At 41.8% G+C, this 17,025-nt stretch overlaps 1 protein-coding gene across 1 annotated transcript; it reads left to right on the top strand.

Annotated features, from left to right (window-relative positions):
* The first annotated feature begins 549 nt into the window (after positions 1–549).
* Positions 550–1,430, top strand: LOC149407727 (uncharacterized). Its single transcript, XM_089621653.1, has 2 exons — positions 550–993; positions 1,422–1,430. Exons 1-2 carry the CDS (start codon positions 550–552, stop codon positions 1,428–1,430), a joined length of 453 nt encoding a protein of 150 aa, XP_089477779.1.
* The last annotated feature ends 15,595 nt before the right edge of the window (positions 1,431–17,025 follow it).

Here is a 17,025-nt window from a genome sequence, read left to right as displayed (position 1 = left end):
TCATTATGCTTCTACTGCTGGTGTGACATCTTTCCTCCTCTGTGCAGACGTTATTTCAGGCAAGTTTCCAGTATTGACAGATTGCCTCGCTGCTGACTTCATTGTAAGATATTTACCTCGCTGCTGTCTTCATTGCAAGATAATTGCCTCGCTGGTGACTTGATTATGTGATATTCATTTGAGGCTGGGTAAGGAAACCCTAGATTTACTTCCAGGCTTGTGAAGCTGCTATAAAAGCCATGCGCTCCCCCTTAGCAGCCTTGATGCTTTTGATAAAACACTTAGAGCTCTTAGACGTGCAAGACCGGCGGACTGAGAGGCTTTGTGTTTTGTTAATAGCGGTGTATTCTCTCAAACACTATTCCACAAAGATTGAGTGTCTGTGAGAGTTGGGTTTTGTGTTCGCGTGATTGAAGATTCACGAACAGCTGAAGACTGAAAGTCATCCGAGCCAGGCGGTTGCTCGAAGGGTGGAATTGAGACGGAGCTCAAATTCAGGGGGAGTCCCTGACTAGGTATTCACTGGTGGTAATAGTCTCTAGGTTTTATATGGATAGTTCCAGAGAGGGAGGTTCAGTCAATCGCCCTCCTGTACTCGATGGAACCAACTATGGTTACTGGAAATCCCGCATGAGGGCCTTCATGAAATCCTTCGACAACAGAACTTGGAAGGCTGTGATACACGGGTGGCAAGCCCCAGTTACTGTTGATGACAAGGGAGCCCCTACAGGTCCAAAACCCGAGAAGGACTGGACCCCTACTGAAGATGACGCAGCTCTGGGTAACTCTTGTGCACTCAATGCCATTTTTAACGGGGTTGATAAAAATGTTTTCAGGCTTATAAATACATGCACAAGTGCCAAAAAAGCCTGGGAAATTCTTGTTGTTGCCTATGAGGGAACCACAAAAGTGCGTGAGCAGAAGCTGCAGTATCCCACAACAAACTTCGAAGCTCTCACTATGCTCGAAGATGAATCAGTTGCTGAGTTCAATGTTCCCATCCGAGACCTTGCTAACGAATCCTACTCTCTTGGGAAACCCATGACCGATGAAGATCTTGTTCGGAAAACTCTGAGGGCTTTAAGTCCAAGATTCAAAATGAAGATCACGGCTATTGAAGAAGTCCATGACCTTAAAACTCGGAAGTTTGATGAACTCATGGGATTTCTCATGACATTTGAGCTTTCTCTGCCCAAGATGGAGAAGAAACACAAAGGGATGGCCCTCAAAAGCTCTACTCATGAACAAAAGGATCAGGTATACTCGGATTCTGACAATGACATTGACGATACTATAGCTATGCTTGCAAAAAATTATAGCAGGGTTATGAAGAGACTCAATCAGATGAATGGGAAGAATGTCTCGCAAGATGTTAAGGACAATTTTCAATAAAGATTCCAAAAGAATGCTAATCTTCACAGGAACAGTAAAGGTGGTGAATGCTCCGGAAAGGGGAAAGGTATTCAATGTCATGAATGTGAAGGTTTCAGACACATTCAGAAGGAGTGTCCTAACTTCCTCAAGAAACAGAAAATGGGGTACAACGCCACTCTATCGGATGGAGAAGATGAAGATAGCGACACAGACCAGATAAGTAACTTTGTGGTTTTTACTGCTTCTATCCATACTCATGAATCTACTAATGAGATTGGTGAATGCTCTCATAAATATGGTCTAGATGAGGAACTATCTGACGATGCCATGAACGATGCATACAATACTTTGCACACCAAATGGATTGAGGAGTCCCAGATTCTCGACAAACAGAGTGCTCTTATTCTCACCCTGTCTGAAGACAAGGCAAGGCTCCTAGAAACCATTGTGAATCTAAAAAGGGAAGTCAGTCGGCTAAATGGAGAGCTGGATCAGATACCTAAATCTGTCAGGATGCTGAACTCCGGCACCAACAACCTTGACAAAATCCTCACCATTTGTAAACCTGCAAAGAACATGAAGGGGCTTGGATATACTCACGGTGCTTCATCATCCCAAACTACTTTTGTTCCCCAAAAGCATACTAGCCAGATGTCACGAAACATGCCTCAACCATCTGGTAATGACAAGTTTCAAGATCCTCATCAGCGACATCCTTCTGGACCAACCAGGTCTCTTGTCAACAGACCTCGTTGGGTCTGCCATTATTGTGGTAGAAGGGGCCACATTCGACCTCTTTGCTATCGCCTATATGGGAGAAATATCCATCAGCATAAGTTCATTCACAGAAATACTCTTCCTCGCCGATAATCTTCTACTCGGCTGGAATGGAGAGTAAAAGACACGTCCTACCATGCCAACATTGCTTACACGTCTCTGAGTGCGTCCACCGGTAGTGACTGGTACTTCGATAGTGGTTGCTCTCGCCACATGACGGGTGATCATACCTTCCTGACCAACATGAAACCTTACTCTAACTTCCATGTTACCTTCGGAGATGGAGTGAAAGCCAAAATTGTGGGTAAAGGTCAGCTAAACTATCCTGGTATGTCTTGCTTGACTGATGCTTTGTTGGTAGAAGGTCTTACTGCTAATATTATCAGTATTAGTCAGCTTTGTGATATGAATTTACGTGTCAACTTTACTCGTGATAAGTGTGTGGTGGTAAATGAGGAACATGATGAACTTGTGCGAGGAACCAGATCTCGTGATAACTGCTACATGTGGTCTCCCGTTCCAAACACTCAGTCCAACAACTGCCTCATGACCAAGGTTGACGAAACCAAGCTGTGGCATCAAAAGCTTGGTCATTGGAATCTCAAGCATGCAGAAAATTGTTTCTAAGAAAGCCATTATCGGTGTCCCCAATCTAAAGATTGTTGAAGGAAGAATCTGTGGTGAATGTCAGGTTGGGAAACAGGTCAAGAAGTCTCACAAGATGGTGCAACATCTTACCATTTCTTGTGTTCTGGAACTTCTCCACATGGATCTGATGGGACCGATGCAGGTCGAGAGTCTTGGAGGGAAGAGATACGTGTTTGTGTGTGTGGATGACTACTCCAGGTATACTTGGGTTGATTTTATCCGTGAGAAATCTGACACTTTTGCTGGTTTTGAAGCTTTATGTAAGAAGGTTCAGAGAGAAAAAGGAGAAAGCATCGGCAAGGTGGTCAGAATACGGAGTGATCATGGGAAGGAATTTGAGAATATGAGCTTTGCTAAGTTTTGTACTGCAGAAGGGATAGCTCATGATTTCTCAGCTCCCATCACATTACAACAAAATAGAATTGTAGAAAGGAAAAATCGAACCCTTCAAGAAATGGCCAGAGTGATGATGTTGGCCAAAGACATTCCAGCACATTTTTGGGCTGAAGCTCTCAATACTGCTTGCCATATTCATAATAGAGTTACTATTCGTCCAGGTTCTTCTATCACTCACTATGAAATATGGAGGCGGAGAAAGCCAAATGTGAAATACTTCCATGTATTTGAATATGTTTGTTATATCGTGGCTGACAGGGATCCTCGACGTAAATTTGATCCTAAAAGTGATGAAGGTATATTTCTTGGGTACTCTAGAAATAGCCGGGCCTATTGTGTCTTTAACAAACGTACCAAGTCTATGATGGAATCCATAAATGTGGTGGTAAACGATGATCATGATGTTACTAACAGTACTAATGATGAAGATGAAGTTTTTCCTAGTAACACAGATGTCAGGACAGATGCTGAGAACTCTTTGGACGACATCTCTTCTGGAAGCACTAATGACGGGACAGATGCTGATGACAAAGTGAGCGATATTGTTCCAGATGAAGGGTCTCCTCCTGTGACTGAACAAAGAATTCCTTCTACAAGAATTAAGAAAAATCATCCTGTTCATGAGGTGATTAGGGAAATTAGTGAAGGAGTGAGGACTCGCCAAAAACCCCCTGTAAACTATCGGTAAATGATTGGTAATCTTTGTTTTGTCTCTAAGATTGAACCTAAAAATGTGAATGAGGCTATTGATGATGAATATTGGGTGATTGCTATGCAAGAGGAACTTGTTCAGTTTGAAAGAAATGAAGTCTAGGACCTAGTTCCTAAACCTGACAATGTGAATGTCATTGGAATCAAATGGATATTTAAAAATAAATCTGATGAGGATGGCAATATAACTCGAAACAAAGCTAGACTTGTGGCGCATGGTTATACACAGGTGGAAGGTGTGGACTTTGATGAAACCTTTGCCCCTGTTACGAGACTTGAAGCCATCAGACTCTTGCTTGGCATCTCCTGCCATCTGCACTTCAAACGTTTCCAGATGGATGTTAAAAGTGCCTTTCTCAATGGGTACTTGAATGAGGAAGTCTATGTGGCCCAACCTAAAGCCTTTGTTGATCCCAGCTCTCCTCAACTTGTCTACAAACTCAGAAAAGCTCTCTACGGCCTTAAGCAGGCTCCTCGGGCATGGTATGAAAGACTAACTCAGTTCCTTGTGCAGAATGGTTATACTAGAGGTGGAATAGATAAAACATTGTTCATAAAGAAGGAGGATTGCAACCTCATGATAGCCCAGATCTATGTTGATGATATCGTTTTTGGAGGAATGTCTAACAAGATGGTGGATCTTTTTGTTCAACAAATGCAGTCTGAATTTGAGATGAGTATGGTTGGTGAGCTTAATTATTTTCTGGGCTTTCAGATTAGGCAAATGAATGATGCTATTTTTATCTCCCAAAGTAAATATGCTAAAAACTTAGTGAAGAAGTTTGGCGTGGAAAAATCCTCTCACAAGCGGACCCCCGCCGCTACTCATATTAAACTTACTAAGGATGAGCATGGAGAATCTGTTGATCAAAGCGTCTACAAGAGTATCATTGGTAGTATCCTCTACCTCACTGCCAGCCGATCAGATATAGCCTACTCTGTAGGTGTGTGTGCACGATATCAAGCTAATCCCAAAGCTAGCCATCTGGCCCAAGCCAAGCGAATTATAAGGTACATCTCAGGAACTGCTGATTTTGGCCTTTTGTATACTTATGATACCTCCTCTACGCTTGTGGGATACAGTGATGCTGACTGGGCAGGTAGCACGGTTGATAGAAGAAGTACCTTCGGTGGATGTTTCTACCTTGGAAACAATCATATTTCCTGGTTCAGCAAGAAGCAGAACTGCATTTCCTTATCCACAGCTGAGGCTGAATACATCGCTGCAGGGAGCAGTTGCACTCAGCTCCTCTGGATGAAACAGATGCTTGCTGAATATGATGTTGGACAAGATGTCATGACATTATTCTACGACAATATCAGTGTCATCAAACTCAGACATCATTTCATTCGAGATCTTGTGGAAGATAAAAAGATCAAACTCGAATATATTCACACCGAAAAAAAGCTTGCAGATACTTTCACTAAGGCTTTGGATGCTAACCGGTTTGAAAATCTTAGATCCTCTCTAGGATTGTATGTGATTGAGCAATAGCAATTACTGTTTTTCGGAGGGAATTTTGGTTTTACCCTCTGTATTGACAAAGTTGGTATCTCTCTGATCTTTGTTCGCATCTATTTCGTGAAAATTTTATCATGGGCCCATTTTTCTGGTTGGCCCATTCAACTGTTTTGCCGGGCTAAAATGCCACTTGTTCCTTTCTTGGGCCTGAGACGGACCTTGGCCCATCCCTTGCTACGACATCGTTTTACTCCTTGCCATGCTCTCCTACATGCAGACGGTTACGTTTTCGAGAAAAACTGGGAAGTTACTTATTTCTTTTTTCTTAATTTCTCGCATTGTTCTTCGCCCCTCTTTCACACTATCTCCGTTATTTGCGATTTCACCCATCACGACGGTTATCTGTGTGACAGTTTTATTCAAATTCTTGACAAAACGGTTGGGACCAGAAGCGGGATCATCACTACCATTCCTCCCAAGAAAAAGAAAACCGCGATGAAGGCGAAAGATGTCAAAGCAAAGGGGCTCGGGCTGGAGAGTAATAGACACGGGGTCCGGGTTCGAGGTTTGCGATCCAATAAACGCGCCGATGGTCAGGCCGGACGTGCGATTACTGGGTCAATTCCTCCTGATAATCCTTCTCTCTCAGCCGCACGAAGTGCCTTGCTCAAGAAAGCCGCTCTCTCGATCACAGACATTACCGGAGAAGTAAGCTCCAACAGTTCTTCTGAAGAAGGAAGAAAAGATGACGCTGCTCCCGAAGAGGAAATTATCACTTGTGGGTCTCCCATTGAGAGCCCTCACAAGGTTGTACAAGGTAACCCTGAAGCCTCTTTTACCCCTGTTGATAATCCTAGGGACAGTGAAATGTTGGATTCGCTCGTCCATGAATAAGAGCCTCCTCCAGTTGATGCCATTGGTGGCATTCTGGGTTTAAGTAGAGATGTCGTGAAAGATGTTCCAACATCCTCTTCTCTTAGGCAAGAGAGGAAGACTGATCAAGTCCAGGATGATGGGGAGAATATTCTTGCCTCTCTGAAGGAGAAGGTCCAGAAAGATGATGATGTTTGTATCGCCACTCTTCTGTCGAAAAAGAGAAAGAAGAAGAGAAAGTCTTTGGAAGAAAGTGCTCCTGCTGCTCCCGTCCCTGCTAAGAAGAAAAAGAAGAAAGAAAAAGTGGGCATGATAAAGAAGCGTGTAAAGAAGTCTGTCGAGACTCCTATGTCTCCCATTGACGAGGTCCATGAGTTTGAGGAAGAGGAACCGGTGATTTCTCTTGGTTTAGGGAACAAGAGATCTGTGGGAGGACAAAAGCTCCCAAAGAATGTCTTATTCCATAAGGAAGACGGTGTCCTTAAATGGAGGTATGTGTATCATCGAGGCATCTTTCCTGAAAAGGAATTGTCTGCTGAGGCGCTCAAGATTGATGCTGTCATTGAGCTACTGCACGATCCTGAGATGCTCAGAACTGTCACTAGCATTCGGGTTTACTATCCGGCCTTGGTGAAGGAATTTATCGTCAATCTCTCCTCGTCCTTCGATGCTCCAGACGATGCAGAGTTCAGAAAAGTTTTCGTCAGAGGACATTGTTTTGAGATCTCTACTGATGTCATCAACGAGTACCTTGGTCGAGGGAAGATCATTACTGCCGATAGAGTTCCCTCTCTGGACATCATCGCTCAAGAAATCACCGGTGACTAAACCAAGGTGTGGCCTTCCAAGGGGACTTTGCCATCTGCTGATCTCACTGCCAAATATTCTATCCTCTATCGCATCGGCATTGCCAATTGGGCTCCATCCTCACGTGGGTCGAGTATCAAGGCGGATCTGGCTCGCCTAATCTAACAGATAGGTACCCGTTCCTCCTTTGATTTTGGTGATTTTGTCTTTGATCACTTGGCGAAACATGCCAAGTCGTTTGCAGTGAAGCTCCCCATAGGTTTCCCTTCCCTCATCACTGGCATCCTACTCAAGCAAAACAAGAACATTCTGCGAAGCACAGATGTGGTGGGCAAAAGACTTGGTGTCCTCAACTTCAGTCACAAACTGTTTGAAGGGAAACATGCTCGAGACCTTGTCAGACCTTCCGTCGTGACATCTGGCATCTCTGGGAGCAATCTTCATTTGGGGTCAATGACGGAAGAAGTTCAGAGGAATGTGATGAAAGAGCTCCTTGAGGAGATTGAGACTCTTAAAAAGACTATTGAGACTCTCTCCAACAGAAAATCCAAGTGCGAAGCTCTTGTCCGAGATCTCACAGCCCCTAGTTCAGCTACCGCTCCTCAGCCTGGCCAAGCCACTGTGCCTAATGTTTCTGATGCTGCTGAAGACTCTGAGGATGTTGACAAGTCTGAAGACAATGAAGAAGGCTTTGGCAGTGACCGGGATGATGTTGGTGACAATGGTGATTTGGTTTAAATCTCTCTCTCTCTTTGTTCAAGATCTGGTATGTATTATACAACTTCTTTTCAGACTTCTTTATGTTTGGTTTGGGCTACAGTTCATCATTTGTTTACGACTATGTTATGTTGGTGTGTAAAACCTGAACTTCTTTTGATGGTTTATGTCATGTTGTTTGTTCAAGTTCTCATCATTTTCAGGCCGTTGTTTGTTCCTCCCTATGTGTTGGTCAATCCTTGCCTTTGGTATTATTTTGAGGCAATCAGGGGGATAGGCGTCATGAGGTCATTTATTTTGACTCTCTTCTCTGGTCATGACGCTTGTATGAGAACTGTTCCTGGAAGTGCTTGCCTAAAAAATAGCCAAAGGGGGAGATTATTTATACGTTATATGTTGGCTTTATTTTTTTAGTGCAAGTTGTGTGAAAAGATATCGGTCGTTATGCTTCTACTTCTGGTGTGACATCTTTCCTCCTGTGTGCAGACGTTATTTCAGGCAAGTTTCCAGTATTGACAGATTGCCTCGCTGTTGACTTCATTGTAAGATATTTACATCGCTGCTGTCTTCATTGCAAGATATTTGCCTCGCTGGTGACTTGATTATGTGATATTCGTTTGAGGCTGGGTAAGGAAACCCTAGATTTACTTCCAGGCTTGCGAAGCTGCTATAAAAGCGATGCGCTCCCCCTTAGCAGCCTTGACGCTTTTGATAAAACACTTAGAGCTCTTAGACGTGCAAGACCGGCGGACTAGGAGGCTTTGTGTTTTGTTAATAGCGGTGTATTCTCTCAAACACTGTTCCACAAAGATTGAGTGTCTGTGAGAGTTGGGTTTTGTGTTCGCGTGATTGAAGATTCACGAACAGCTGAAGACTGAAAGTCATCCGAGCCAGGCGGTTGCTCGAAGGGTGGAATTGAGACGGAGCTCAAATTCAGGGGGAGTCCCTGACTAGGTATTCACTGGTGGTAATAGTCTCTAGGTTTTATTGATTTGAAGATTGTAATCATATATAAACCTTGTGTGTACTATTGACTACAAGATAGTGAAATCCTTTCCACTGGCAGAGTGCCCCCAGACATAGGTGTGTTTCACTGAACTGGGTAACCATATCGTGTGTACTTTGTATATTGCACTGTTCGTTGTTTATCCATAATCTGTGTTCAAGCAATTTGTCGGACACATTGTCAACACATTGTGTGCGACATCTTATCTTTGCGACTAATCAGAATTTCAGGTTATGATGTGGGTAAGTTATCTAAGGTTAAGATCTGCTAGCAAAGAAATTCGACATGCAGGGTCTAGGAGAAGTCGCGTACATTCTGGGGATCCAAATCTTTCGAGATCGGAAGAACTGGACTTTGTCGCTCTCTCAAGCATCTTATATTGATAAGGTGATGGATCGCTTCTCGATGCAAGATTCCAAAAAGGGTGAAACACCCTTTAGACATGGAATCTCACTCTCTAAGGACCAGTCTCCCAAGACTGCACAAGAGATTGAGGACATGAGAAAGATTCCTTACGCCTCAGCCGTAGGTAGTCTCATGTATGCTATGCTTTGCACTAGGCCAGATATCTGCTTTGCAGTTGGCGTAGTTAGCCCTTTTCAATCAAACCCTGGACCCGAGCACTGGATTGCTGTTAAGCATGTTCTTAAGTATCTTCACTGAAACTAGCAACTTGATGCTTACATATTCAGGTACTGATATGACTATGACGGGATATACTGACTCCGATTTTCAAGCGGATAAGGATTCCAGGAAATCTACTTCAGGATCTGTGTTCATCCTTAATGATAAATCTGTTGTTGGGAGGGGTATCAAGCAATCTTGCATTGCTGATTCCACAATGGAAGCAGAATACGTGGCTGCTTTTGAAGCATCCAAAGAGTATTTGGAAGTCGTTCCAAACGTCGACAAGCCCATGACCCTTTATTGTGATAATAGTGGGGCTGTCGCTAACTCAAAGGAACCTCGAAGCCATAAGCGGTCTAAGCATATTGAGAGGAAATACCATTTGATTCGAGAGATCGTGCAGCGCGGAAACATAGATTTGAAGAAGATCTCGATGGTGGACAACCTGACAGATCTATTCACCAAAGCTTTAACCTGCAAGGTCTTCGACCAGCATCGGTAGGGATTAGGCATGAAGGACTACTCACATCTTCTTTAAGTCAAGTGGGAGTTTGTTGTCAATAGTGCTTACAAGAAGAGTAGTAGTCTCTATTTATGTACATTTGATGTAATAAAGTCTCACAAAGATTTTTGCTTGTGACTGCTGAATAATTAATAAAAGTTGAAACGTTCATTCATTCCTAACACGTTCAAGCTCCATTCAAGGTTGGTACCGAGTAAAAACTAAATGTAGTTTTAAAATTTTAAATTATATGTTCATGCAGTTTGTCTAGGTTGTAAAAAAAGTTTTACGTGTTTTAAAGAAATTTTTTATATTCCGCCGCTTGCTAGAAGCGATAAATATTTTCTTAATCCTAGATCTTTTCCAACTGATACATGCTCCGCAACTTCCAAGACATAAGCTGTTATTAGCATGATAATAGCCTTTTAGCGAATGAGTCAAAGAGCGCGGTAACATGATCCAGTGTCCATGATCACTTCAGAATTTAGATCAAGTCTCACTGTGACCATCATAGCGACCCCGGTTAGTGTTTCGTAACGGTACTTAAACGACACATCTACAACCAAAGTATGTCCGGGTCGTGCACTCACCACAAGTGTAGAATGCTCACACGTCGTGATCAACATTCACTAGTGTTACGCATATATGAATTTAGATACAACTATCCAGACATGTATCAGCCATCGACCATGTTTTAGCTACACCGCCCGAACTCCGTTGCCCATCACGTGACTTTGATTAGTACGGATGCTACGGATGATAGTTGCTATTGATTCTGATATTCAGACATCAACCGACTAATCATATGATGCTAATAAAGTAAACCATTATTCTATTTATTAATCATTTATGATTTATTCATTATCTCTCGTGGGCAAGAATTCTTAACAATCCCAAGCTTCTTTGATGATTTCACAATTGGAGATAAGCTTGAAACTATTTTCATCAACAGCTGAGAATATGAGATTCATAGCTTTAAAGTTCCCCATGACTTCTTTGTGATTATCTTTAGTCTACTGGTTTTGAGGAAGATCAGAGACTTTTCCATCCTTATTAAGAGCAATCGGAGAGTCCATCCCTTCTCAACAGCCATCCAAGCCTTATCATCAACAACTTCGAGGAAAGCTTTCATCCTCATCTTCCAATACCCATAATTGTGTCCTTCCAATAGTAGAGGTCGACCAATACTCTGTCCTTCCTTCATGTTCATCTAAAAAACATGTAAGTAGAAAAACTGTATCACACTCAGTAAATCGAGTGACCCGTTCTTATACCAATTGAAATTACTTAACGTGACTAAGAAGGTTGTTCAAGAAGTGGGTGAACAACTTGACGGACAACTAATTATTTTTAGGCAGTTTGAATCAAGATGATAAACAAACAAACAATCAAACAGAAAAAAGAAAAAGAACACGAGAGAATTGATAACCCTGTTGGCGATAAACTACCTACTCTGGAGAGGACTTATACGTCCGGGTGAAAACAATCCACTATATCAAATCGTCAAATGAATATGAATGTCAAGTTTGATGACTTTCTCACAAACACCTCTGTCTTTGACTTCTCCAATAGATGTAAATTCGAGCTCCATTTAGATCAGAGACTCCATCGCTATGTTTTACCCAATCTTATCCTGAAGATTATCAAGCATTTCAATGCAAACAAACAAACACACACACACACACACACACACACACACACACACACATACACACACACACACACACTCTCTCTCTCTCTCTCTCTCTCTCTCTCTCTCTCTCTCTCTCTGTCACAAACTACTATCAAAGCAGTGATCCAGAAATTGCAAGCACCAAAAAAAGTTAGTCGTCGATGAAGATCTCCAAGGCAGAGAGACTAGCTCAAGGATTAAAGAGACATGAATTTTCCTAACAAGAGTGAATAACCTAATTCGACTCACAAAGAGTTTTAATTGGTCGACCCGCAAATCTCTCGTGAATCACACAGAATCGAAAACCAAATATCCGATAAAATATACCCAATATATTCTAAATAGAAAACTAAGAAGTTTCCTATTTTGTTTGCACGAGAGGACAATGTAGCATAGGTAATTCGGGTCTTGAATAACCTCTTGCAGCTTCGGTCGAACAACCTTAACAAAATTGTTTTGTCAAACTAACTATGTCACATATGATCCAACACAAATAAATATTAAATATAAAATTTCATTTTGTATAAATTGAAAAGATCAAATACGGCTTAACTACTAATATTAATTTTTTTTTAACGAAAAATAAATTTGAGCTTGATACGGACTTTATTTATACGTTGGTTATACGACAAACAACAAAACTTTAAAAATATAAAGATTTCACGTATATACAGAAAAATAATGTATATATAGTTACATGGCAAATAGGAGGTTTAAGAAAAAAATGATTAGAATGTGGCATGCCCAATAACGAAGGTTAAAACCTAAGACAAAGACTTCCGTGATTGAGCCGCCCATGGGACACGCATGCATGGTCACCCATAACGCAATCTATTGATTTGATAATATATATATATATATATATATATATATATATATATATATATATATATATATATATGTGTGTGTGTGTGTGTGTGTGTGTGTATAATTAATAATAATAATAATATTAAAAAAACGCTGCTTTTTTTTTTAAAAAATATTTGTAAATACTAAATATACATATGAAGATAATAAGGTTTTAGCATAATCAAGCTATGCTGGTGAAGATTCGATGACTTGAAATGTGTACATTGGTAGAAAATTACTAATTTGCAGAGTTAATAACCTAGCAAAATCTGTAGATATCAGTTTTCTTTTATTTTCACATCAAATTTAATTAGAGTATGATTACTCACATTAAAAATATATGTTAATTTTCTAAAATCTAGTTAGTCGATGATTACTCACATTAAAGCTATGCAAAGTACAAAACAAACACTTGTTAAGAACATATGGTGTAATGATTCCGATTAACATCTCTCTCAAAAAACTAAACATGCATGCATACTAATTATTCGAATTCACATACTTTTTTCTTTATGTCTGGAAATTATTTGTTTCAGACTTCAGTCCGGTGAAAATGAAACAAATGAAGAAACCAAAGCTATGATGAAGTTTTGACTTTTTAGGCTTATATGTCACTGTCAAGACAGCCGACCATGTCTGGCCTTTTGGGATTCATCAATACACCACCTTTCTCTCTAATCTCTGCCTTTGCGTTTTTCGAGCTAATTATTATCCTTTTCTTTCTCAAACATCGGAATTAATTCTTTGATCATTCAACATGACATGATATGCTATGCTCTTTTTGCTTTCTATTTTTGGTCACATGTAGATGTAGGCCCATATTCTCTTAGTGTGTTTAAATTATTTTAGATCCTGCTTTGGGTAAGGATTGAAATTCCGCGAATTCCACCTGAATGTATTTTTTTTAAGAGTTTCGGTATCGGTATACAGAAAATTGGAATTTTTCTTAGATTCCGAAAAAATCAATCCTGTTTTTAGCCTTTTTTCTTGGGATCTTTCTATTTTCCGATAGTCTTTAGGTAAATTCTCCCGCATTCTGATGAAAATTTACCGGCAAGTGATTAAATACCGATCATTTTTAAAATTTTATGATAATTAATGTTCTTCACGAAATTTGTCTTTAGTTTTTGATGATCTAGATCAAATTCTTAGTTTCTAACTTCATTATTTTTTTAATTGGAGTTTGCATCCAATTTGTTTTCAATTTTTGGTTACATCCGAAAATAGTATTTAGATTTGAATGTGTTTTTGGATTTTTGTGTTAAATTAACTATAGAATATAAAATTTTATGTATAATTAGTTGATTTTTAACATGAATATTATTATTATTTAGATTTTGTATTTTGTATTGAACTATGTCATTAAGTTTGTGTTGGATTTTTATTGAATTTTTATTGTAGACTTTTCTATTTTTATCCTTTATTATGTATGAACTTTTTTTAAAATATTTATTCACTATATTCTTCACGGTAAGTATGGTATTTGATGGTATTCCTCGACGGTAATGGTATTTTCAAAGGTACAATTTTTTTTTTCTTTTTATGAATTGCGTGGTATTCATCCAGCTTACTTTTGGACACCATTAAAATCCGAGTCACGGAACATTAACTGTAACGATATTTCGATCATTGGATTTGAGTAAATAAAAAACCCAAATATTTACCTTTTATTTGTTTAAGATTGGCATGTAGAAAAATATTACAATCATATTGGAACGGAATATTTCATGGACCAATTAAGTCGGTAGGCTAATAATCCATCATTCTTTTAAAATAAATAAAAAAATAACTCAAATTTCATTTTAATTAAAAAAATAGTCCACATACTGCAGTAAATTAAATTAACTAAAACATTAGTTTACGTAATTCTTAAGTTAATATAATTTAATGCGGGTTAGTGGGCTATTTTTTTTTAATAAAATGAAACTCGAGCTAGCATCTTAAAATGAGTCAGTGCAATGTCTAATTGCAACAAGTTCTTGAGATTTTATTATGCTCAAATCTAAAATATGGCTTTTTTACGGATCTCGTCGACCAGAAGTGAATTTTGTATTCTAATTAAAAAAAATATTTTAAATTGTTTATAAAGATGTTTCAATGTTTTTAGTTTGCAATTATTAAAGTTGCCCGTATGTGAAATCCCAAAATTTCATCTCTTAATGACTTAATATTCTATTGATGTGAATTGTTTTGTTTTTTTTTATGGGCTATATGGTTATGTGCTTTTATGCATTACTTTTGTGTGGCATGTATTAGAATATTAAATAGGATTGTAACAATTCTTTTAATATATATCAAGATGTATATATGTGTTATCATATATTGCATGACGATTATATGTTTGCACGTTGAAATTTTTGGAGGGGTTGTATATAATGTTGTCGCACGAAAATGAACAACTATTTAATACCTGGGGCAGTTCGATCCAAGGCCGGACCAAGTGATCGCACCCGGGCCAAGAGTGTGAACTCGAAAGTCTCGAGCTAGGTTTTCGCCGATAAACCCGCCTCTCGGGAGAGGAAAGGGGTGAGGAGGAGGAGTGACCGTGCCTTGTGTGTCGGCTGCCTACGTACCCGTGTGTGGGATCAGGTCAGAACGTAGTTCAAGGCGTATGTAACGCAGTGTGACGCGCGGAGCCTTAATGGAGAAGCGTACTCGACGAAGGAGACGGTGCGCGGAGGAGTCCTCGGCGACGTTTCAGAACTTCGGAGATCGCAAGCGCGAGAGAGAATGTGTGTTTTCTCTCTTTTGGAGACGTGGAAGACTCTATGTCAAGAGTTCCTTGTTGTGACGGAGATTCCGAACGCGTAGGCGATTTCTTGTGAGAAATGATGGACGCGTCTAGGGTGCTAGACGCGTAGGCGATTTTCAGTCGAAAACCGTTAGAGCACTCGTGGGCTAAAGATTAATCGTTCGATCAAGAGAGACGGCACTCGGGAGTCCCCGGAAAGCACTTCAGAATCTCTGAGAACGAGAAATTGAGGAGAATCCGCTTCAGGCCAAGGATGGCATCCAGAGAAGCAGAGAGAAGTCTCAAGTTCCTTGAGAATGAATGGGATGGTTTTCCCCTCAATGAGAGGGGGTATTTATAGGTGTTTGAGGGCCTTAGAAGGTCCTTTTTTCGTCCATGTGGGACTAGGGGTGCGCGCACCGTCAAGTGGAGGCGAATGGCGCTCATGACACGCAAAGCGCGGCGCACAACGCGCAGCGCACGGCGCGCGGCGCAGGGGGTGCGGCCCGCGGGTCACCGGGCGCGGCGCATGGAGCGCGCGGCGCGAGCGCGTCCTGGCGCGGCGTGCGGCATGCTTTGCGCGGCGCGCGGCCTTCCTGGCGCGGCGCGCGGCTTGCTGTACGTGGCTGGCCGGCGCGGCGTGCTGCGTGCGTGGTGCATGGCCTGCCTCGTCAGACCCTTGCGGGCCTTTAGGGGTCTTCGGATACCATACTTGTCACGCGAAATATGAAGATTTCTACTTGACGAGAGTGGCTTGACTCGAGGAGAACGACTCGAGGCTCAACTCGAGGAGCGAAGCTCGACTCGAGGAGAACGACTCGAGGCTCGACTCGAGGACAACGACCCGAGGCTCGACTCTAGGAGAACGATTCGAGGCTCGACTCGAGGAGAACAGCTCGAGGCTCGACTCGAGGAGAACGGCTCGAGGCTCGACTCGAGGAGAACTACTCGAGGCTCGACTCAAGGAGAACGACTCGAGGCTCGACTCGAGGAGCGACTCGAGCAGAATGACTCAAGGTTCGACTCGAGTAGAACGACTCGAGGAGAACGACTCGAGGCTCGAATCGAGGAGAATGACTCAAGGCTCGACTCGAGTAGAACGACTCGAGGCTCGACTCGAGGAGAACGACTCGAGGCTCGACTCGAGGAGAATTACTCAAGGCTCGACTCGAGGAGCGTGAGAGTTTGGCATGAGGACTTGCCAGTCGACTCGTGACAGAAGGCTTGTCGCTCTTCAGGACCTCCGGCCTGACCATCGGCCCTTTGAACGGCGTGTATTCTTGGCGTCTCGGGTTTTCCGAAAACGACTGAGAACATTAGCCCCCCAAGTTTATCGCTCGGGAGGCCCCGGGCGGTGAACTTTTAGTTGTTTCCGCCGGGTGTTTGAGGAAAATTTATCTCCTAGGGTTTCGCCATCGCGAAGATTTTGTGATTATAGAGAATGTTCTCACAATTGCAAGTATGCTCTCTTGCTTTTCCGTCTCTCTCAACACGATCGTGTAATCAACACGTGGAGGAGGGTCCAAGCGGATACGAGGCGTAGCTCAACGTGGGTGAGGTGGACGCGATTGCATCCATCGCTCTAGCCCTGGAGCGTCGGGGACATGCATCCGCAAGTAGGGCGTGCATTCTTGCAGAGGCATGTCGGCGTGTCACGGCTTGTTGATCTTTTGGTGAAGTCACGCCCAAGTCCTTCTTCGATGGCGTTTTGTTTTAATGATATCATCAACCCGGAGTCCATGGGACTCGACGGTGACTAGCAGGGCGACGATTGTGTAATCGTGAAATATTAGGGGAAGATCATGGCGTCCATCTCGGTCAGCTTGGAAGGCGACTGCACTTTTGCGTTTTGCAAAGGCGTGCTCATTCCGAG

Source organism: Urtica dioica, chromosome 1, assembly GCF_054948205.1.
Source record: "Urtica dioica subsp. dioica isolate 48M chromosome 1, U.dioica_male_clone48M_v1_H2, whole genome shotgun sequence".
Taxonomy (NCBI): domain Eukaryota; kingdom Viridiplantae; phylum Streptophyta; class Magnoliopsida; order Rosales; family Urticaceae; genus Urtica; species Urtica dioica.
The sequence above is the reverse complement of the archived record's forward strand: the minus strand, read 5'-3'. Positions and strand labels throughout refer to the sequence as shown.